The following is a 25,390-nucleotide window of genomic DNA, read 5'->3' as shown; positions in this document are numbered from 1 at the left end:
TTAATACATACATTAAAAAAAACTAAAGTAGGGTTTGTAAATTTTTTTTAAAAAAATTGTAGGGTTTGTCAAACCCTACAATTTAAAAAAAATAAAATTTACAAACCCTACATACAACCCTACATAGTACAACTACATACTACATGCTACATACAAATTACAAACATACAAAAGATCTTGCATACAAGAAAATGTAAAACTTTCAAAATAAATGAATAGAAAATGGAATTTTTGCATATAAGAAACAAAATAATGTTAAAAAAAACAATCTTACCTCTTACAACAAGCTTGAAATGAGCTGCAAACTCTTCCTATCCAACTCTTGATGCACCAAATCGAAACACAATGCAGCTCCAATGTGACAAATTGAAGAAAACTTGAGCTTCCTCCTTGCTGGTTTTTCTTCTATGCACCCTTGTTTTTCTTCCCAACTCACTTTACTCTTCCTTTTTTTGCAAGTGAATGAAATGAAAGTCACTTTTAGGGCTAGAAGACAATTAAAATTAAAAAACGGATTTAAAAAAACTTTCCAAACTATTTTTTTTTTTGACTTTTTAGTTGTGCCAACGCCGGCCGAGTCCAGGGCTCGGGACTCGCCGAGTTTGGCGATTTTGGGCCAAAATCGCCAACTCGACGAATGTGGCGAGTTTACTCTCCAGACTTGGCCGAGTCCAAGTCCGAGCCCCTGGGACTCGTTTGGCCTGACTCGGACTCGGACTCGCCGAATTTGGGCGATTTTGGGCGAGTCCCGTTTCTCTGAGCCTATAGCTCTGATACCATGTTAGTTTTAGTACTTTCAGATTAGATGAAAATCAGAAAATCAGAAAATCAGAATTTGTTTCTAACTAGGTTAATTAGATTTATTGGTTTTCAGATTTAAGCATAGTAAGAAATGAATGCAAAAGAGACAAGACAAAGTTACCCTGGGAAAACCTCCTAGGAGGAAAAACCCAGCCAGAAAAGATCCTCAGATCTAATTATGGTTTTAGATTCAATTGACAATTACACACTTATCTGGAGTATAGAAGTTGCAGTCACAAGGAAGATGATATAGAAGACTACACAGCTAGTTTGTTGACAGTGATCATGATTTACAGTCCTTCTAACTTGTCTTGCTGTGCATGCTCCTTTCAACTAGTTCACAGTCCTTTGCTTGAGCCTTCAATGGAGATCCCTGTCTTTGATGATAACTTGTGATCACCAATTAGATCTGCTGCACACACATGGAGTTCACTGTGATCACCAATTAGATATGGAGCTCGCTGTGACCTAACTGATACTCTGCTGCCTATGAATGAAGTTCGCTGCCCAAGAAGGATATATATCGCATTTACTTGAAACTGCATTAATGATATTGTGAGAGGTATATGTCTTATTTATAGGAGAGCAACCACTCCTAATCAAGTCGGCTTATGATGAATTAATAACCTTTAATTTATTTGCATCACTTTAACCAAAACCCTTTATTAGATAAGGTCGGCCCTATTCATGTAAGCATGTTATCTTGCACGTAGCGTGGTATTGAGGAGTAGTGTGGTGTTAAGGAGTGTGTGATATATAGGGCCTAGCCCTAAGAGTGGCATGTGGGATTAGAAGGGCCCAGCCCTAAGAGTAGCGTGTGAGAGGAGAAGGGCCCAGCCCTTGGCGGATTCCAATGTTGCCTCAAGGCAATTGGAATCTGCATTCTACCTAGTTACAATCAACACAATAGAGAGGAGTCCGGAATATGTATCAATCAGCCCAACATGACTAGCCCCAAATCAGTAGCTTAATGGTGAGTCATGTGTTCATGTCCCAGATAGGTCCTTGATGCTACTATAGCTGTTATATATATGTGTGTCAACAACTTCTAAGAGATCTGCTTGTGCTCTCTCCTCCATTGCTACTACCTCATCCTCGAGTTCAACCTAAGCAACCTATGTGTGATTATTCATAGTGAACACATTATCCTGGGCCTTAATAATCCAATTTGATAGTAGGTCAACCTTCTATAATGCAATGGGAGATAAATTTGAGCCCAAGATTTGCTTATGATAAAGGCAAATGTTTGAGTGAGCGTATAAAAGGTCATTCAATTTTGCATCATAAATCCATTTTGCTTGCTGGAATGTATATGCATAAACATATCCCAATTGCACTTGCTTGCTGACTTAGTGTTTCATGGTTGGCTCAAGGAACATATAACAGTCCTTCAAAGATTTGACACCTTAACACAACACCTCTCCCACATGCATCTAAAAGTAGAAAACAAAATAGAAAGTAACTCAATCTTCTTGTTCAACATTAATGTAAGAGATGTAAAAGTATTACCTTGAGTAACTTTTATTTGGGTGCAATGTCATTTGATTTGCTTTATACGCGCGCACACACACACACATAACATAAAGAGGACCCTTTGTTCAATTTTGAAGATCTCAATTTTGGAGATGATCATCTCTCTAAGCTTAGAATTTGTTTCCATCTACTCTATGACTATGTAGAGCCTACTCTAAGCCTTATCATCGACCTCAAAATTTGAAAGAAATTAGAATTTTATGATTTGGGAAATAACCAGCTACATATAATGGCTTATGAAGTTGATGATGCCATCACTGATCAGTGATCTCCCGTTTAAGACAATATTTGCTATCAACCCCACCATTCTCTAATGTTCTTCTTGCCTTTGTCCATGTCCTCATATGCATAGCCCATTACAATCATTTCCCCATTAACAACATGAAGAGGCTAACTAATGGCTTTGTGAACTGTTAAAAAATAACATAAATAAGTTGTAGTAAAAAACAAAACATAAACAAATAAAAAAAGATCTATAAAACTAGTAAAATGGACAAGGAGGACAGAATAAGAACTTAAAAATCTATTTTGTTGAATCCAAAAGTGCTGCTCTTTGGACCCTACCGGCTATCGGGGCATTGTGGTGGCACCTTGATAAACACTGGTGAAGTACGAGTCTGAGAATGCGAGCAGGAAAATTGTCCCTTTGGTGGTAGGATCACATGGCCCCCAAACAGTCCATCATGACGCCTAGAAGTTGCTACTGCATCGATAATGGCATTTTGCAGAATGAGAGATCCTAACAAGATATGGGCAGGGTTCATTTGATTGACATCACAAATCACAACCTTATATGGCGAAGTCGTCCGGCAAAGGCAAAATAGGAAAGTGCGAGTGCCGTTTTGGGAGCTTTGTAGAGACAAATTTGGGCGATGGCATACTTTGGAAGGGTCAGTTGCGTGAATTGCGAAAACACACTGAATATGCAGTTGATAAACCTGTTTCGCACTGAAGATTATGTGTATGATTATGTTCGGGGGCTCGTGGGCATCACTCTAAATTTTGATAGACATTGGTGTGATGCTACGGTGTTGGAAGTCGTTCTCCTGTCTCTGGTGGATATCATCGACTCGGGGGAGCGCGTGGTTGAACTGCTTGCAGGGTTCATAAAACCATTTATTGTGGATAGCGTTGCCAACGCCATTCTGAGTATGGAGGAAGATGTCAAAGTGAGCATACTGAAAATATACTTCCAGTTTGAGAACTACTTACCCTCTGATTCGGAGGATGATGGCGAAGAAGTAGGCAATGAGGATGGGGAAGATCGTGAGGATTCTGCAGAGGATGTTGAATCTGTAGACAGTGACACCATTCGTGAGATGGCCCGCAGGGAAGTGTGGAAGGAAGAGTGCGAGAGATTGAAGATATTCGGTGAGAATGCCTGGGAGGTATTTAGGTGTGTTGTATTCAATGGAAATATGGAATCTTTTCGAAAGGTAATTGAGTCTGATGACTGGTGGCTTCCGGAGAACTCCACCCGCAATGTAATCAGCATTGGTGAATTCGCTGCTGTGATCTATCAAGCCATTGGGGGGCAGGGGTAATTTCAGGGTAGTGTCGGATGAGAATTTTGGGTCTATTTGGATAGTGTGGGATGATAATTTTGGATCTTTATGTAATTTTGGGTCTATTTGTATAGAAAATGCTAGGTGTGCATAGACGAGTAGGTCTCTCTTGTCCAAAACTATATGTAATTTTTCATAGTCTCAAGCAATATAGGGAGCTATCCCCATTAATGGTAGCACTTTTCTTATTAAAAAAAAAAAAAAAAGTGCTGCTCATTAAAGACTAATCAAATATGTAATTTTTCATAGTCTCAAGCAATATAGGGAGCTATCCCCATTAATGGTAGCACTTTTCTTAAAAAAAAAAATGCTGCTCATTAAAGACTAATCAGAAAATCAACTTTAGTAGTTGGTCCTCAAGTATGAAGATTGTGATCACTCCTCATTGACAAACTCATGGTTCAAAGCAAACCTTGGTTGAAGCAAAAATTGCAATTGTGATAAATTGCTTACACCAAAGCAAAGTAACTTCTATGTTGTGCGTTTCCTTATTATGTTAAGGACTCAAGCGTGGCTGTATATATATTTGTAGCTGTTGATGGATAGCTTCGGTCGGATCCTTTGAGCCGACTATACCATCAAATGTGTGAAGGGCCTTTTTGGCCTTACACATGTGTTCGATTTATATATATTTCTGATTTTTATATTGAAACCATTGGATCCGCCACCTTGGAAGACGTATAATTATAATGTAATCTTTCACTAACAAAAAGACGTGTTGGTTACGATATCTCCGATCACTAATGAAGAGGCATAATTGTTAATTAGAAGCCGACCCTTGAAGGATCATGTTGTTTGGCATCACCAATGCGTGGGTATATAGTTCTTGTTCCCTTTCACTTCCAAGGCAATCGAATAAACATTACAACAGTCCAACTTTTCTCTATCTTCAGCGATTCATATTAAGCAGATCGTGTTCCTTCTCTTGCAGATTGGAGTGCATACATTCTACAGCAGTTCACATCATTCACTCTGCAGTCCATTGATATTCGTCTACAGCAGTTGGTGAATTAACCAAGGAAGACCAAGTCTTACAGCAGATCGTAGATTCTCTATTGTGGATTGTTAACATTCCTTTATAGCTTCAAGAGTGAAGCCAATTCATTGTAAAGACATCTATTATATTGATAAATACAATAAGGAACATTATTGTTGGATTTTTCACCTTGAAGAGGAAGGTTTTCCCAGGATAATATCGGTGCATTTGTGTTTGATTTTTTGCCTATCTAATCTGATCATTAAAACTTGACATGGTATCAGAGCCATGGTGAAAGAAAGATCGTGATCAGATTCTCTACAACTTCTAAGCTTTCTCTCCTCTCTCTCTCTCCTTCGAGAAGTATTTACTAAGTCTCGAAAATGGTGAACAGTCTTAAAGTTGAAGATAGGCTTGAAGGCGCATCTAACTTCACCTCATGGAAGTATAGAGTGCTAACTACACTTGAAGAAAATGATCTTCAATTTGTGGAGGAAAAGAAAGATCATGAGGAGAAGCTTCAATTTAAGAAAAATGCCATCAAAGCAAAGAAGGTATTAATCGACTCCGTGTGGGATCACTTGGTGCCTCTCATCTCCAAGATGACAACTGTGAGAGATATGTTCAAGACCTTGGAAGACTTATATGAGATTAACAACGTAAGTAGGGCTCTTGCCTTGAGGCAACAACTTCACCAAGTAAAGATGGCAAAGGGAGATTCAATCATCACCTACTTCATGAAAAGTTCAAAATTGAGAGATCAACTAAGCGCAATTGGGGATCAAGTGATTGATAAAGACCTTGTCATGCTAGCCTTGAATGGTCTGCCTCATTCATGGGAGCCATTTATCCAAAGCATGTGTGGAAGATCCAAATTACCTAAGTTTGATCAACTCCGTGCGGATTGTGTTCAAGAAGAATCAAGATTGACAACTAGGGGAATTATCAAGAGCTCTCAAAATGAAGATACACATGTTCTTGCCACTCAATCTACCAAGAAACGTAAGAATTGGAAGAAGGGCAACTTCAAAAGGAATAGAGATCTGAAATTAGATTTCGCACCTGATTCTAGGAAGAAGAAAAAGATCTCTCTCGCATCCAGTGTTTTAGGTGTGACAAGTTTGGTCACTTTGCAAAGGATTGTTTGACAAGACCAAATCATCAAGGAGCAAACATCAATGAAGTCTCATCTCAGAAGGAGGTTGAAGATAACTCCAATGGTTTTCTTTTCATATCAGCATTATCAAGCAATGATCCTACATACAATGATACCTAGTTGATTGACAGTGGAGCCTCTAGACATATCACCGGCTATCGAGAGAACCTTTTTGATTTGGTGGAGGAGTCACATCTTCAAGTTATTATTGGGGATGATGCACGCTATTCTATAAGAGGATTTGTGCCACATCTCTAAACCTTGAATCTGGAGTTTCTCTACACCTAAGTGATGCGTTGTTCATGTTGGGGATCAAGAGAAACCTTGTGTCTATTTCAGCCTTGGAGGATAAGGGCTATCAAATTGCATTTTCTATAGGAAGAGTTCTTGCTTGGCCTAAGAACTCCAGCATCAAGACTGCTCGTGTGATCGGAAATCGACATGAGAGCTTGTATAAACTCTCTACTCTCCCTGTTTAAGCTCTTATTCACGATTCTTCCAGCTCCAGCGAACTTTGGAACAGAAGACTTGGACATCTCCACTTTAGGGCTCTTCCATCATTGGAGAAGATGGTAAAAGGTATTCCTAAACTTAATCATGTACATGATGGTACTTGTAAAGGTTGTGTTATGGGTAAAAATATTAAGAGTCCTTTTCATAGCAGTGAAAGTAGGTCTAAAGAAATTCTAGATCTTGTACATTCAGATTTATGTGGTCCAATGTCTATCCCATCCCTAAGTGGATGTTTGTATTATGTAACTTTCATAGATGACTGCTCTAGGAAGACTTGGGTTTATTTCTTAAGGTCTAAAGAGTCTGATGAAATCCTAGGTAGGTTTAAAGAGTTTAAAGCTCTAGTAGAAAACTTGTCTAGAAAGAAAATTAAAACTTTAAGGTCTGATAATGGAGGTGAGTACACCTCGGGTAGCTTTCGTGATTTTGTATTGAGGTAGGGATCAAGAGTGAGTTTTGTGTCCCTTACAACCCTCAACAAAATGGGGTTGCAGAAAGGAAGAACAAATCTATTGTTGAAGCTCCAAAAGCTATGATTCATGATCAAGACCTTCAGATTTTTCTATGTGCAGAAGCCTCTAGAACAACAGTGTATGTTCAGAACAAATGTCCTCACCGAATTTTGCAATACATGACCCTGGAAGAAGCTTTTTCAAGAATCAAGCCTGATATCAGTCATCTAAGAATCTTTGGTTGTCCTGTGTATGTTCGTATTCCCAAGGACAAGAGGACCAAGTTGGAACCTTCTGGCAAGAGAGGGATATTTGTGGGCTACAGTGAAACCTCCAAAGCCTACCGTATTTACATCCCTGGTCAGAAGCAAATAGAAGTAAGCAAGGATGTCACATTTGAGGAAGATGTTGCATTCAGGAAATCAAAGGGTTCATGCATGGAGATAGATGATGAGACTCCTCAAGACATGGATGTTGATCATGCTCTTGAGATTCAGAGGGAGTCTACAGAACCTGATATGAATGATTATACAAAACTTGAAGGATATTCTGGTTTTGATTGGGCAAGGAGTATTACTAATCGGAAGAGCACTTCTGGTTGTTGCTTCATCTTGGGATCTGCTATGATTTCCTGGTGTAGCAGGAAGCAGTCTTCAGTAGCTCTGAGCATTGTAGAGGCAGAATACATTGCAGCATGTGTGGCAACTCGCGAAGCAGTGTGGCTTCGTAAGCTCCTTGCAGGATTGTTTGGACAATCATTGGAGCCTACTACCATTCATTGTGATAACCAAAGCTATGTGAAGCTTTCAATCAATCCAGTGTTCCATGACAGAACAAAGCATGTTGAGATTTAGTACCACTATATCAGAGATATGGTATAGAGGAATGCTATTCAGTTGAGATACATTTGTATTGAGGAACAGAGGGTTGACATTCTCACCAAGCCTCTTGCCAAAGTGAAGTTTGTGCATTTTCGAGACAAGCTTGGGGTTGTGGAGAATGAAGCCCTTGCTTAGAGGGAGTCTCAGCATCAGTAATTACTTGATATGTATTTAATGCATTCTTCTCTATGAGAGAAGTTTGAGGTGCAAGCCCTTGTTATGCATTCTTCTCTGCAAGAGAAGTTTGAGGTATCAGCCCTTGTTATTCATTCTTCTCTGTGAGAGAAGTTTGAGGTATCAGCCCTTGTTATGCATTCTTCTCTGTGAGAGAAGTTTGAGGTTCCAGCCCTTGTTCCACCCTTCGCGAGTAGGTATGGTGGATGTCATGTGAGCAACTCCATGACTTTGCACTTGTGCGTATTCACCCTTTAGAAGTAGCCATGGTGAACGTCATATTGAGATGACCATATCACGTTGAGTGACTCCGTGATGAAGCACTTGTGTTCATTGACATTTCCATACATGGGAGTAGCCATGATGGATCCACCCTCTAGGAGTAGCCATGGTGGATGTCACTTTGTGATTTAGTTATCGAGAAGGATTCCTCCCTAGCTAAGAGGGAGTGTTGATGGATAGCTTCGGTCGGATCCTCTAAGCCGACTATACCATCAAATGTGTGAAGGGCCTTTTTGGCCTTACACATTTGATGTGTTCGATTTATATATATTTCTGATTTTTATATTGAAACCGTTGGATCCGCCACCTTGGAAGACGTGTAATTATAATGTAATCTTTCACTAACAAAAAGACGTGTTAGTTACGATATCTCCGATCACTAATGAAGAGGCATAATTGTTAATTAGAAGCTGACCCTTGAAGGATCGTGTTGTTTGGCATCACCAATGCGTGGGTATATAGTTCTTGTTCCCTTTCACTTCCAAGGCAATCGAATAAACATTACAGCAGTCCGACTTTTCTCTATCTTCAGCGATTCATATCAAGCAGATCGTGTTCCTTCTCTTGCAGATCGGAGTGCATACATTCTACAGCAGTTCGCATCATTCACTCTGCAGTCCATTGATATTCATCTACAGCAGTTGGTGAATTAACCAAGGAAGACCGAGTCTTACAGCAGATCGTAGATTCTCTATTGTGGATTGTTATCATTCCTATATAGCTTCAAGAGTGAAGCCAATTCATTGTAAAGACATCTATTATATTGATAAATACAATAAGGAACATTATTGCTGGGTTTTTCACCTTCAAGAGGAAGGTTTTCCTAGAATAATATCGGTGCATTTGTGTTTGATTTATTGCCTATCTAATCTGATCATTATAACTTAACAGTAGGGTCAATATCTATAGATATTGTGACCTGACTGACAATTGATTATATGCAAAAAAAATTGTCAAGCTCCTCCAAAAGAGTTTGGAAAAGGGATGGGTGCCTTTTCATGAGAAGTCTACTTGCAACTATATTTTTGCATTATCTATAATAATTTGTGTGACTTCCACCTCACCCACTCAAGCGTGACTTGTAAAATCTTGCAAATTAAATTTGTATTTTTCCCCTTCTCTATAGCATCAATGAATTTGAGGGAAATTGTACCACTTGAGGAAAAAACAAGGAAATTTAATAATGTATGGTTTCCCCTATAAATCCAACCATTAATCATGATGATGCAACCTTTCTTCCACCAAATCTCACACTGCTCTTCAATAATGGATCTTACTTCTGCTATCCGCATTCAAAATTGGGTGCCAAATATCTTCATCAATAGGGACTTTGAACCCTGCTCCAACAATAGTGAGATGGTTGCCTTTTCATGAGAAGTATACTCTCAATAACATTTTTTGCATTATCTATGATATGCATAACATCTGCCTCACCCACCTCAAGCGTGACTTTTTCTAAAATCCTGCAAACGAAATTTGTATTTTGCTCCTCTATATCGTCAATGAATTTGAGGGTAACTGTACCTCCCGAGGGAAAAACAAGGATTTCAATAACATATTTTTCTCCTATAAATGCAACCTTTTGACATGATGATCCAACCTTTCTTACACCATATTTCACACTTCTCATTAATAGTGGATCTCACCTCTGCTCTCTGCATTCAAAGTTGGGTACTGAAAATCTTCATCATTAGGGACTTTGAACCCTGCCCCAACAGTAGCAATAGCATCTGCTAAATTTAGTTTATAAGGATATCGAAACTAAAAACTTTAAAAAGTCACATTTTAAATTTTAAAAATTTAAAAACCACTCATAGTTAAAGTTCAAAATTAAAAAAAATCACATTTAAAACAAGAAAAGGAATTAATCACCTAGCCATATGAAATCGAATTGAACAATATAACCAAAAATGTCCAACTGCACTCCTTGCCATTTGATATTTGTCTCTATTCCAACCTATGCTCTCAAGCAATGGTTGGGAATTTGGAGAAATACATGGTATAATATATGAATCTAATTTTGATGTGCAAAGTCTAGGGCCAACAGTAGTGTTTGAATTGGAAAGAATGGAGGAATTGTATAAGTAAAATAGTCTCTTTGATCGATGGTTGTCATCTCTTCTTTTGTTCTCTTTTTAAGGTCCTTTTCTTCAAAGGACTCTAATTGTGTTTGGACCTCTCACACAACTTCAGGCAAGACTTGTGTGCACAAAGAAGTGTCTCAGCTAGGTATATGGGCAAGGTGAAGTTTTATTCAATTGATGGCTCCTCCTTGAATTTTGGTTTTGTAATAATTGCAAACCAATTCCCTTTTCTTGGCTCCTTGAGGGGCATGTTTCCAACATGTTTCTTTTTTTACTGGTGTCAACATTATGATAATTAGTAAATTGAAAGTAGGCTGCAAAAGAAAATAGGAAATATTTTTTAACATTCATATTTGCTGGTAAAGAGAAAGGGAGAAAGATAGAAAAATAATGGATTATGGAATAAGAAAAAAGAAGGGAAATTTGAAGAAAATAAGTTACCTTTTTTTTTAAATTTGTTTCTTGATCCATGAAATCATAATCGGAAGAGGACAATAAATGTAGCATGGAATGGTAAATGAAAAAAGAAGATAAAAAGGGATAAGTTAACTTTTTTTTTTCTTTGTTTCTTGATCGATTAAATCATAATCGGAAGAGGACAAGAAATGTAGCATGGAATGGCAAATGAAAAATGAAGACAAAAAGGACAAGCTTCAAAGAAGAACATTATTCAAATATGCTACTCCAAATCTGCAAATCGATCTATTTTGCTGCCCAAATCTATTGGTTGCATTTTGCTTAGACCTTGTTTTTGGTTCATTATGATCTCTTTCTTTTTGTTGTTACTTGTTGAGGGTCTATTAGCTGGATGAGTTGAATGGTGGGGACTCATTAATCCCAATGAGTCCATTGAGTCTGGCAGACTTGGAATCTTGTCAAAAACGCTAATGCTTGCAGATGAGTCTGCAGACCTTGTTTGGCCTCTCTCACCCCAGGACTCAGTGAGTCTGCTGGGTACCCAGCAAGTCCCATTACTATGGTTTTTATTTACTTTTTAAAAGAATTTATTCAACTCGTAATAGTCAAGCATGTAGTTAATGTCTCTCTACCTTCAGGGTAATTTAAAATTTTGATAGCTCTATATTCTTCAAGTTGATTACTTTCCTTCTAGTCTTTTTAAAGGTTTTAATATTCAACTTTTCTTGTTGAAATTGTCATGCCCAAAATTTAGGGCAAAACACAACCGACAAATTTTTTTTTTTGAGGCACTTATTCACATGCAACCTTAGCTTAAATAGTTATGACAACTTAACATGTGGTTCTAACAAATTATTAATTGATATTAAATACTAACATAACAATTTACGATAGTTCCTAAAATCAAGTGGGGCGAATAAAATTTATAAGGGAATATAAATTCATTCCAAAGTCTTTATCATTTCGCTTGTGAATATTAGGACATAAATTTAACCATTTCTCTTAACTAGACATTAACAAAATTTACTTGGTTCTATATTAATTACATATCAATTTTCCTCCATCCTGTAATTACGTTCCTCCTTTATACTTAATTTTATAAAGAAATTGGCTTCTATTAATTCAATACTAAAATCTATTTATTTGCGTTAATAATATCAAATGGAGCCGTTACAATTAAAGTGCCAATCATCAATGAGATGATTAATTTACCTAATAAAAGTTCCCTCTTGGGTTAATAGGGTTCACAAGGTTTAGTTCGCTTAGAGGGATTAATCTTTACGCCCCTACACTATCCTCTTATATTAATTATTTAATTACTTTATTTAATAATTTCATTTATTTATGAACATCCAATTAGATCTCCAAAATTAATTTACCAATTTCATCCAAATCTTTCATAAGATTGAACTCCAGAAACATTTAAAATTTATGCATCCTTTCAAAACATGCCCATTTGATTATTAAAAGCATATATAAGTTTATTAAAATATTTAGTCTAAAAATTTGCCCTATTCATCCATATTTTCAAATTCTATATATATATATATATAATAATATTTTTTTTTGTTTATTTCGTATTTACAAATCATGCATGCAAACCCTAACTTAAAATGTAAATCATAAAACACCCTATATATTCTTCAAAAAAAAACTCTTCTTTTCTCATGTTACCCTAGCCCTACCCGGGCTAGGGTTTTACTCTTAGTTTCTCGCATTGCAGGGCCGATCAAAATCAAAATCATGGAGGAGTGGCTGAATTTTATTTTATTTTAAAGGGGGAGAGGCAGTGGCGCAGGGGTTTTACCCGGCCGCCACTGTGTGCGCACACAGTGGTGGCGCGGGCGCCGCCCACTGTGTGCCCACACAGTGGTGGTCTGCGGGCCGTCCACTGTGTGTTCACACAGTGGCGGCGCGAACGCCGCTCACTGTGTGTTCACACAGTGTCGGCGTTGGCGCCGCCCACTGTGTGCACACACAGTGGGTTTCGGCCCTCCGCTCGAAACCCCATGTTTTAAAATTTATTTATTTTTTTATTATTATTTTTTTTATATATATATTTTTTTTAAAATAAGTTTTTATATATAAATAAAAAAAAATAAAAAAAAATAAATATATATATATATATATATATATATATATATATCTTTTACGTTATAAATACAAATATGGGTTAATTATGATTATAAATAAATATATATGTATATATATATACTTTCTATTTATATACATATATTCTAGATATAAACTTAAATAAACATATTTTGAATGCACTTAAATTATTTCTTTCTTTGCTAACCTTGTTGCTTTATTAAAAAATAGGCTAAATAATTTAGATTTATCTAAATATAGTTTTACTTTCTGCCAAAAATAGGGTAACTATCAAAATTAAATTCACTAAGAATAGTATAGATTTTATTTTCTGCAAAAAGATAAATAATAGAGTACGAAAATTTTAACAGCAACTACACACATATGTGATTATTAAACTAGATAGACTATTAAATTTCCAGACTTAAATTCTTGCAAATACATATGCGATTTTAATTTCTGCAACTTAATTTATCTAGAATTCTTTTAAACTTAGCCATGCAATAGGAATTAAATTGGAACTTTCATATTCGAAAACAGCATGCATGCGATCCTTAAATCATTTCTTTATTCCTTAATCTATTTCATATGCATAAAGGAGTAAAATAAATTTCATTTCTCTTTCCTAAATATTGTATAACCTACAATTATTAAAGTTAAGAAAATCTTTAGGAACTAAATCCAGATTCATTTCTTTAGTATAGCATAAAACAATATTTCATCTCTATAAGGTACATCAAATTACGAAATAACCTTCAATACTAATGGATCTCTCATTTCTATTCAATGAGGCTTTTACAAACATTTGATACATTTCTTTTCGAAAGATAGATACGACATAATTTTTCTATTACAATGTTGCAACTTAAAAACATAAACATTCCAATTCCCAAATCTTGTCTGAAACCCACAATCTCTACTTGTCCTTTTTCCTTTCTTCCAACAACCTGCAAATAAAACATAGGCTATGACCATGGAGTGCTCACCTCCCAGCCTAGGCTAACTAGTAGCCACCCCCGAGCTCGGAGAACCAAGCCCTAGACAGGCAACAAACATGCAAACACAAAAGACAAAAAAATACACAACTCAAACACAACCCCAACCCGGGCTACACTGCACCACACATTGGTGATGTCTTTTCAAGGGTGGTAGTGGACCAAGTACCCTGAGGAGACTGCAAGTATGGCCAAACAGATAGCCACCTCATGGCAAACTAAAGCATATAGCCACCTCATGGCAAACAAAATACATCAAGTATAACATAATCAGCCCTTTATTCCTTATGCCCCCCAAGGCATTCATGCCTTATTTCCCTCCTTATGACCTCCAATGCATAAACAAGCCATGCAGCAAGGGTCACACAAATTCCCTTGTGATCGCTCTCATAACAAGAGTCTCTCACTCGAGGGCTGTCACTTCTACCACCCACAAGATCCTCCTCTCTCCCAAGAGTAGGAGATCTTGATTACTCCCAAACACAAAACAAAGTATAAAACAAAATACCAAATAAATTTCCAAAAGGTCATGCACGGAAACAAATCTCTTTTTCACAAACATCACTTACAAACACATACAATAAGAAATCCATTATATGATGAATACGACCAACCTTAATCTGCCCAAAAGGTAGTCTAATTTTGTTGAGGATGAGCGGCCCAATTCCACGGTTCTTCTCTGTCTACCCTTAGCTAAAATTCTCAAAACCAATATTCTATCTTTTCTTTACAAAATTCTCTTGTCTCCAAAAATGGAGAGTGGGTGATTACCCTCAAATTTTCAAATTCTTGCTTAAGAAGCTCATTCTCTGAGTTCTCACAAGTTTCTAAAAACCAAAAAGGAAAGTGAGACAAAATGGAAAAAAAACTCTCATTCGAATAGAAAAGTTTTCAATTAGATCAAACTTCTAATTTCAATTTTCGCACAACTCAGAAAAGCCAATTTTTAAAGCGTCAAAAAGGTCACTTAAAAGTAGAAACTTGCCTAAAATTACCCCTAACCCCTAGGTATACCTTATGGGCTTTAGGAAACCCTATTAAACTACCCCTGGGTGTTCATTTAACCCATTTTAAACCCCTCTGAAGTTTATTTTCGGGTCAAACATATGTTGACCTCTCCAAAGATTCCTTTCCCAAGGTATTTATGACAACATGTTATATTATTTGAAAGAGCTATAGTCGAACACTTTCCCACCAAGAGACAAAAATAAAACATTTAAACTTAAATCCACACGTGTCAAGTGACACAAATAAAACACTTTTTACAAATTAAAACATGAAATCGTCTCTTGCGGTTTTTACACATTAAATTTAAATAACACTTAACACTCATGCAGCATATACTGTTACGAATAAAATACAACACAAACGGGATGTTGTCTCTCCAAATAGACAACCCCTGGCTTACGAACATACATAAGTCTAGGTTTGGTTCTCCGTAATTTTCCCATGGTCACATGGATAATTCCTGCGCAACTCAATTTACACATTAGTACTTCCAAATAATCTCATATAACATAAAACACATGAATAATAATGCACTACAAACACTCTGCATACAATATGCATTTATCAATCAGTACATCTTTCATCCAAATAAATCCACATAACAATTATCATCATTCACATAATTTTGATCCATACATTAAAACATGCATTCCTATTTCTATCCTCATAGTAAAGTCCTGCAAATCCAATAATGACATACCTCCTCTCAAGTTTATCCTATTCTAGGATCATCTAGAGTTCTATATCTATAAAGCATATAAATGAAACATCCACATTCATAAATGTCACCCATCACAAAATCATATAAGTTCTACATTCAGACATAGCTGACATACGTTAAATCAAGATTATCCAATCAATGGGTCTTTTAGGATTTCTACTTCATAACACATCAAAAGTACACCACTAGGTGCGATAACTCTATAACTTGGTTCAATTATTTTTCTCACAACCTATCTGCCTAACACAGTCCATTCTATTGAATTATAAGCATTTATTAATAGGTCAAACATGGTCAACTAAGTAAATCAAAGCTTGGTTTGGGGAAGGCCTTACAGAAATCAGCTTTTGACTTTAATGTCTAATGGTTATAATACTGTGCTTGGTCAGGTATGCAATGACAGGACAGCTGACTCAGAAGAGTGATGTATATAGCTTTGGGGTAGTTCTGCTTGAGCTTCTAACAGGTAGAAAGCCTGTTGACCACACAATGCCTCGGGGACAACAAAGTCTTGTTACTTGGGTAAGAATTGCAATTTTTGAGATTTTGATCTCTCATATAATACACCTCTGGAGTTCAATAAATAATTGATCATGTATTTGAGCTTGAGAGGGAGCATTGTTTAAGGAGAATTGAGATTTTTCATTTTACCTTTGAGAATACCGAATATTTGTTAGAAATTCTTTGTAAGCCTCTGATTTCTTGTATAGATTGTAGTATATTTCATGATCTAAAGTTGACCCATTTTTGCATCAGAGCTTTGCTCACGTAACATTTATTTATATGCTCTTTTGATTTTTGTTCTCTTTAGGCAACTCCAAGATTGAGTGAAGATAAAGTCAAGCAGTGTGTAGATCCAAAGCTGAAGGGAGAATATCCTTCCAAGTCTGTAGCCAAGGTGCAGATCCGTTCTACCATTTATGCCCTACTTTTTTTTAATAAGTTGCTTGGTCAAAGAGGAGCAAGAATGTGTCTGTTGAATGGATTGTGAAAATGCTAGGAGTTTTATTTTAATATTCTCTTTTTGGTTTTAACTTATTTCATTGTTGATTTATTGCAGTTAGCCGCTGTTGCAGCACTTTGTGTGCAGTATGAGGCAGATTTCCGTCCCAACATGAGTATAGTTGTAAAAGCTCTTCAGCCACTGCTCAATCCAAAGCCAGCAGCTCCTGCACCTGAAGCTTAGAATTGATGATCAGGCATGGTGCAGTCTAGTACAATTTCAGGTTGTGTTCAGCAAAGGTTTAGATTAATGTGATGGGATGTTATAGGGGCAGAGCCTTTGGAGATCACAGCTCAAAGTTTTAAGCAGCTATATTATTTGCAGTTCTCCAGCTTTTGTTCATGGGTTAGATTTTTTTCTGTATTCTTTTTAAATAGCTATTCTTTTGCCCCTTGTGAAGAATTTTCTACATGTACCGTAAACTTGATGTTCTTGAGCCAGTTCCAAGCAACAGATAGTTTGTCTGCTATATTTCCTAGAATCCTTGTGCTTCTTTATAGGTTCTGGGATTCCTTTTTTGATCCTGGTTGAGTTTGTGTTTGTAGTCTTGTTTTATAAGATATTTTTCCTATTTTCTTTACCTGTATAGGTCATGTATGTGGACATCTTGTTTGAGATTAGGGACTGCAATTATTATCATTATAATTTTGTGTAAGGCGATAACAGGAAGGGTAAATTATTCATAGGCATCAGAGATTCTTTGTGGGAGAAGTTAAAAATACTGAATATGCTTTATGGCCCTAACAAGGTAAATTGCCAGTCATTAATACACGTCTGTTTGCTTCGTTTGGAAGGGGTATGGATTGAATATAATCTTCTATGTTTTCAAATGCCTGCTCTGCTCTGACGAATCTTAACTGAAGTTTCAACAACATATTGAGTGCGATTAATGATCATATAATTACTTACCATGGAGAGATTTGATTCGTTTCTGCAAATTTTATTTTAGGTATGACAGCTAGAACCTATTTTTTGTTTCGACATGATATATGACTGTCTTTAAAAAGTTAGTCATTGAAGCTATTTGCTATTATTCCAACATGCATCTTCCTTGCTGTTTGCGTTTATTTGCTGAAAGCTTAGTATATTCTAATCAGTGCCTTCATGTCTGCTGAATATTCCAATAATATGTGATGATTTTCAAGTAATTTTGCTGTTTGCCTTAGGAATGATCATGAATTTTGAGATGAAGCTTTACATCATAACGTAAATTGTGACTCAACAAGTGATTAAACTGATTGAAAAATGTACAAAGTGATTGAAAGATAAATTGATTTTGTTTTATTAAATAGCAGTCCAATATTGTCTCTATGGGTACTTGGTATTATTAATTATCTATACTTTTATACACTCTAATGTACAACGTGATTTTGAAAGATAAATTGATACTCATATTTGTGCTACCTACTTAAATATCTAGTAAAATAATTTCAAGTACTTCTCTTCTTATTAGGTTCTATAAATTGATTTATTTTCAGATTAACAATTATTTAACATTCTTCATAATTGTACGTAGAACATGCTTAGAAATCTTAGACTAGAATGAAGAAGTATGTTAAGAACATATAGCCGAACAAAGTCTTACAATGATCGTTGGTAAGAAACAAATAATAAACATCTGATCATAGTTTTAATGGCTATATACTAGTTTTTCTTCCATTCACATGATGAAATGCTATCCAACAAGTTTCCAATGTGAGTGCGATTGCATTGTTAGAAAGGAAAGTGGGACACAGATCATTCTAAGCTTATGAATTCTTATGTGTTGGACAATAATAGGAAAATAACCATAGAATGTGTGGTGTAAAATATAACTATGTGGTACCATAACTAGAATATATGAAATAGAAATTATGCACAAATATACATCATAATCAACAATCTCTATATTTATATCAATCTCTTTCAGTATATAATCCTTGATACAAAGCTTTTGCATATAATTTTTTCTCTTATCTATTCGTGTTCTATTTCCTTCCTTGCATACATTCATATTTACTTTGTCTTATGATTCTTGACCTTGTGCTAGATGTTTCACCTGTGGCCTATGTTACTGAAAACAAGAAACATAAATCATGAAGACGTGTTTATATATATAAATAGATAGACACAATTTTATTATAAAATTTTATCCCACAAATAAAAGTGCGTGCAAGTTAAAGTTTGTGAAATATAAAACATAATAAAAATAAAGACCAAGAATATTATATACAAATTTTAAATAATTTAAAATGATTTTTCAGTTCAAGAATGAAAATATAAGTATCATAATTGTTTGTAATGATATTATATGTAATAATGAAAGATGTCATCAAAAGGTTGATGTTGGAGGAGTGCTTCTACTTGCGTCCCCTTTTTCCATTCCAATTGCAAATAAACTTTTTATCTACTGTTTATCTATATTAGATTCAAGTGTTTTTATTAGTATTCATCACTTCGATCATATGTTGAGCCACCATAGTTTCACATCCTATGAAGCTTTGATTTATAATTAGTGGAGGCTTGAGATAAAAGATGAAGATTTGAATGCATATACATGAGATCTTTTGCCTTTTTACTACCTAGTCCGATGCTTCATAGAATGGATCAAGGCATTCTCTCTCTAATTTCTAATTTCTTTCATAAACTTATTGATGTAAAATAAAAGTAAATAATAAAATAAATTGTTATTCAACTATCATATGACCAAATAGGGAAAAAATTACTTGCAATAATAGACAAATTGTGTTATCTCTTAGTAGTTGTGTTTTTGTTTCAAAATTCCCTCAAAATATTATGGGTTCAAAATTGAATTGTTCAAAAAGAACATCTCTATGAACACAATTATCTTCTCTATTGGTATATTTTGACATTTCCTTCTTGATTTTAGTAAGTTCCTCTCTATTTGGATAAACTCCATCCATATATAGGTTTGTCATTATGTGAAAATCTCATCATCTAACCATGGTTTTTTGTGAAATTGTTTTGGATTAAGTAGAAATCCAGCGTAATGAAGAGGGTTGTGAAGTGTCTTCTATCTTTTTAAATTATATTCCCAAACAATATCATGCGTCTCTTGATTAAATGATATTTGCCCAACATTAAATACATCTTGTAGCCTTTCCCTTATATAATCTAGTTTTTCAAACAAATCTCCCATTCATGGTTTATAATTGTCAATAAGACTAGAAACTTCAAGAATGGGACAAGGAAGTGTCAAAAGATTACTTTTTTATTATCAAATTAAAATTGATCCCTACCAATTAAGAGATTAGAAGTTTCATTACATGTGGTTGTTGCTACTTGATCTATCTTTCCCATTCAATGGACATCACCATTTGCTTTAATGATTGTTTTACTTTGACTATTTGATTAACCATGATAAAATTGGAAACAAATTGTATTTCTACACATCTAAGTAGTTGCAAAAAAGCATATTGTTTATTTGTAGTAGGTGACATAGAGTGATTTACGATAAAATCTTTTTTTTTAACATTTGCAACTATCTTACTAATCCAAGGAAGCTTATTGTGCAAATATTTAAGAAGCAAGTTAATGCAATGTACTACACATGATGTCCAAAAAATGTCTGGATATTAATCTTTGATCCTCCCTCCTATCCAAACATTGTTTGAAGCATTATTAGTTATAATTTGTACAACATTATTTATCTCCCTACTTGTTCAAATGCATCTTGGAAAAGACCTACCAAATATAATATGCATTTTTCACATGACTAGAAATATCATATGACATTATAAACGTTGTATTCTTAGGTGAAGAAACAAAAAATAATTAGTGGCCTATGTGCAATGTCAAACCAACCATTAGAAATTCTACAAAGCCTTTTATATGACCAACTATCATTATATGACCAACAATAGTGTGAATTTTTTAATAACATAGAGACACATCCTTTAGGTGCATTGTTAAACATCCTCATAGCCTCTTTCCATAAAAGAGACCTAGCTATGTTGAATGACATTCCACAACAGAAGGAAATTCTCCCAATAGCAACATCTACATTCTTTTTGTTAGTGGCATCAAACATTTTCCCAATTTGAGATTCATAAATAGAGGTAGAAGCACTTGAAAAGGGTGGCCTCCATGGTTGAGAATATTTTGATTGTCTCTAAAATAGATTTTAAAGGTTCTACAAAAGAAAACTCTTAGATCAAATCATATCTTTCCCCTTTAGGAATTTTATTGCAAACAGCTATTTGTTCTTTCTTTCCAACCTCTAACAAATGGTACCAAACTCATGCATGATGAATCATAGAAATGTCCTCATTTACTTTTTGTTAGCTTATACTTCCATGACATTTTTCATACTTTTAAGACACTATCTGAAACTTTCCTAGCTATCTTAAGTATCTGAGCATAATGGATGGTATGCATATCATGTTGATAAATGATGTGTGATTTTACAGAATGTTATAGATTTTGATGTTAATATTGTTGGTTAATGTTGATTAGATACTTTTGAATAAACCTATAGCAGAGCCAGTCAAAGGACGACCACCTACATCATGTCCAACCCTTGTAGTTGATGGAGGCATTGGTTGTGGAATGTGGGATGGTTCATGAATCCTGCTACCTTTTGTTGATATTGTTGATTAGGAATAAATGCAATCATGGGAATAAGGAGGAATTTGTGGAATGACAAAACATGGTTCATAAATAATTATGCCTCGTTCTTACACGTTTTCAGCCATAACTATTTGTTAATGATGCAATAGTTCGAAGAGAATTGTGACACTCGCCTTTGTTTAATTAGATGTTTATTGTTGTTTAGGGTAGAATAAGTCTTCTCCTTATGATCACGGGAGGATTAACATATGTTAGTAAGTTGTTTAGAGTTTTCAAATAATCCAATTCTCAAGATTATGTGTATATATGTTAGATCCTATCAAAGTTGATAGTTAGTCACTAATTAGTTGCTAGATTTTGTTAGCATTGTCTTTTTCAATCAACAAGTTTGTTATTTGTTTATGTATTCTCTTTGAATAGCAATGAAAGATGAATTTTCATCAATGAAGCTTTGAGTTGAGGATAAGATATTGATAATTGAGATTGTAGCCACTCAAGCAGGGCCACTTGAGGTACTATTAACTCTCTTAGTCATTTAGATTGTTGAACGTGTATAGCTTAGATTGTTGTTAATTAACAAAATAAATTGTCAACTTATTTGTTTTAGATTAATATGCTAACTATTAATGATAAGTTGTGTATAGACAAGTTGTAGCATAGTTAATTTTGATATGAGTATTATAAATTTTTAAGAAAAATATGTAGTTAAGATGTATGCTCAATGGCCCACATTGTGATAGAAACATGGCAACAATTATTCGTGATATGGTGATTCTTCTTAAAACACCTTAAGACCTCTATTGTCTTTTCTGGAGACCAAAGCAAAAAACATTTGAAATCCACCTATTCACCTATCTCATTTAGGTATATGAATAGTCAGTGACATACTAATCATATATGATGAAATTACTAAAATATTTTTGATGACTCTTTGAGTTTATATATTTAGTAGGATGATTGTTTTGTACTTAAAAGCATAAAAATTCACCTTCTTATAATAGGTGGATATCACCCTAATAAACTATCCAAGGAGCATACCTGATAAGGATAGCTCACTCGTTGCTTAATTCTTTTTTATGGATCATTACTATATGTATTAGCATGTCTACTTTTATTTTAAACAAGACAACAAATTATTCAGGCTTGTCCTCATGAAAATATATGTTAATCTCCTTGCTACTAATCATTGGACTATATTTTAAATTTATGAGGAATATTATATGATCTTTGGCAAATGACAAGTTCATAATATTATGCACAAGGGTGAAATACAAAAGTAGCTCTTGAAGAATCAATATGGCTTTGAAGATTTATGGAAGAGTTCAACTTGATACGTATAAAAGTACCATCGTACTTGAAGTTATTTTACACTTTCCAAAGAATATCATTTTTAAAGAGAGAAAAGCATGTTGAAGATCATGGGCACCTTAGTAAAGAGAAAGTATTTCATCATAAAATTTCTCTCCAGTTCCACCATAAAAGCACATTGAAGATCATGGGCACACGCTATATATTGGAATCTTAGCCATCACTTATTAAAACCTCTATGCAGTGATTAGCTTTTAGGTGATGCCATTTAGGGGGAATGTACATCACACCACCGAGTGGCTAAATCTTAGATGTAAGAACTAAAAGACATAATATAAGACCTTTAGGCATTATATGCTCCAAATTCAATTTAATGGTTGGCCATAAGGAGTTGCCATTGAGGGGGAGTGTGCATAACAATGTTACCTCTAGATGTAAGACCTCAAGATGGCATCTTAAGTCCTATAGGCATCTAGTTATCTTCTCTTTGTAAATCTTCTACTTGTAAACGCATTGTATTAAGCCCTACAAGAACATTGTATTGTCCTATGGGCATATTGCATTAAGTCCTACATGCACCTTGTATTAAGTCTTAAGATCATACATTTTTCATAGAATAATTAATTTTAATAAGAATAGTTACCTACAATAACTATTGTATTGATAGGTTTATTTTCAGGAAAATTATGCTTTCAAATTAGTTTGTTTCTTCAAAGTTGATTTCCTATACATAGTCAATAGAATAGCTTAGAGTCTTCTCAACCGCACATACACTGCCAGTATCATCCAAGAAGATACACTTCCCTAGTTGATAATTAAATGTAGCCCATCTAAGTTAATAAGTTACCTGATAATGGATCTATAGGTCCATTGAATTGAATGCATGACTATTTTGCATCAATTTATTACACTTAGTTGGAGTTAGTCATTTTTGGTGTCATCGTCGAGGATGATACTAAGTTATAGCATCTCTGAGTTTAGATTTCTTTATATGTTGTTTGTTCCATAAACTGGAAGCTTTTCATTTTCAACTATAGGATTACTAGAATTTTCAAGATAAACTTCAAACCATTCTCTAACAAAGTGTAGGAAGACAACCCCTAAGCTCAACTTCCATTGCATGCAATGATAGAGGGATGCCTTAGGAAGATTCCTTCCATCAACATAGAACTAAGAGGAGATATTTGAAACATTGATACAACAACAAACCTAATATTCTCTAAAGAGTCAACCGCAAGAGCATCAACATGAATAGAAAAATCAATATACATAATGGCTGAAGAATTAGAGGATCCTACTGAGCCAATGACTATTGAGTTTCCAATTACTAAGCAAGAGTTTGCAATTTCTTTGAAAAACATACCTCCTTTCGCTTTTCCTAATCACATAAGACTTTGATACATCTTGTCTAAATTGAATGTCTTTTGTTGGAGTTATGACTATACAATTGATGCTTATAGGCTAAACAAATTTCTAGCCACTTTGAAAGATGCTACCTTTCAATGATTCATGTGCTGGGTAAGAATGCAATCACAAGTCGAGACAAAAGATCTTTGCAACTCAGATGTAAAATGCTACGAGAAGTCATGTCTTCTTGACACTTTTTAAGATTTTTGTAACTATGAAAATTGCTAGGAAATACAATACAAAAGATCTTTGCCCATGGTTTTTTCCTAGTATATTTTTGCCAGGTTTTTCCACATAAATCTATGTTTATTATTTTTTTACTTTCTTTATGTTATTCTGCAATGTATATTTTCACAGCAATTGGTATCAGAGTGATATTTTTTATGTAGAAGTTGTATCTTTCAAGAAACAAACAATGGAAAATAACATTGTTACCAAATTTGAGGTGCAAAAGTTTGATGGCTCTGATTTTTCTCTACAGAAGATAAAGATTCAAGCTTTATTAGTGAAGGATGGATTTGCCATAGCTCTTCAAGGGATAGTGTCAAAACATGTAGCCATGACCCCAATAGATTAGAATGAAAATGATAGTGCATGGCTAGAGCAACAATTCAATTATTTGTAGCGGATTCATTTTTGTTCAATGTTACAGAGGAGAAAACTGCATGACTTGTGGAAAAGCTCACAAAGTTGTATGAGATGAAGTCATTGGCAAATAAAATTCTGTTACAAAGCCAATTCTATAATTTGAGGATGTGTGACAATTCATCAATCGCATATCATATGGATGATTTCAACACACTACTAAGAAAGTTAGCTTTAGTGGGAGTAAAAATTAAATAAGAAGATAAGGCAACAATATTATTATGCTCATTGCCAGAATCTTGGGATCAACTGGTTATGGCTCTTAGTAATTCAACACCGAGTGGGAAGCTAGTCTTTGAAGATGTGTTAGTTGCAGTAATCTCTAAAGATTTAAGGCATAAGACTTGTCAAGGATCTTCAAATGAATCCCTAATTGCAAGAGGTAGAACTTAGGAAAGAGGAGATATTGAGCATGAACAAACGAGGTCTAAATCCAAGGGCAAGAAAAGAGTAAAATATTGGAACTGTGGCGAAAATGGACACATGAAAAAGAATTGCAAACTATCAAAAGCAAGCAAAGAGAATCCTAGTTAGTAGGCATCTTAGGCGAACACGGTAGAAGTTGAAACACCAATGGAGGGAGGAGAGGTATTAACTACTAATTTGAGAGGCTCTTTACTTCATATTTGGATTTTTTATTCTAGTGCCTCCTTTCATATGACTCCACATAGAGACTAGTTTTTTACGTACCAATCTTGTGACGGAGGTATGGTTACATGAGAAATGATAACCCATGTGAAGCTATTGGTGAAGGTGAGGTAAGAATCAAGATGTTTGGTGGAGTAGTAAGAACTATTCAACATGTTCGA

At 35.0% G+C, this 25,390-nt stretch overlaps 1 protein-coding gene across 5 annotated transcripts in view; it reads left to right on the top strand.

The window, feature by feature from the left end:
- The window catches only part of LOC131069020 (PTI1-like tyrosine-protein kinase 1), a 77,887-nt gene extending 60,442 nt beyond the window's left edge, over positions 1-17,445 (top strand). For all 5 annotated transcript variants that reach the window (XM_058004309.2, XM_058004311.2, XM_058004310.2 and 2 more), the window contains 3 exons: positions 16,039-16,171; positions 16,461-16,547; positions 16,710-17,445. In XM_058004309.2, coding sequence (XP_057860292.1) covers positions 16,039-16,171; positions 16,461-16,547; positions 16,710-16,835 — 346 coding nt within the window. In that variant the 3' untranslated portion in view covers positions 16,836-17,445. The remainder of the gene's footprint in view (positions 1-16,038; positions 16,172-16,460; positions 16,548-16,709) is intronic.
- The last annotated feature ends 7,945 nt before the right edge of the window (positions 17,446-25,390 follow it).

The sequence above is a fragment of the Cryptomeria japonica genome, chromosome 4 (genome assembly GCF_030272615.1).
Source record: "Cryptomeria japonica chromosome 4, Sugi_1.0, whole genome shotgun sequence".
Classification (NCBI taxonomy): Eukaryota; Viridiplantae; Streptophyta; class Pinopsida; order Cupressales; family Cupressaceae; genus Cryptomeria; species Cryptomeria japonica.
The sequence above is the reverse complement of the archived record's forward strand: the minus strand, read 5'-3'. Positions and strand labels throughout refer to the sequence as shown.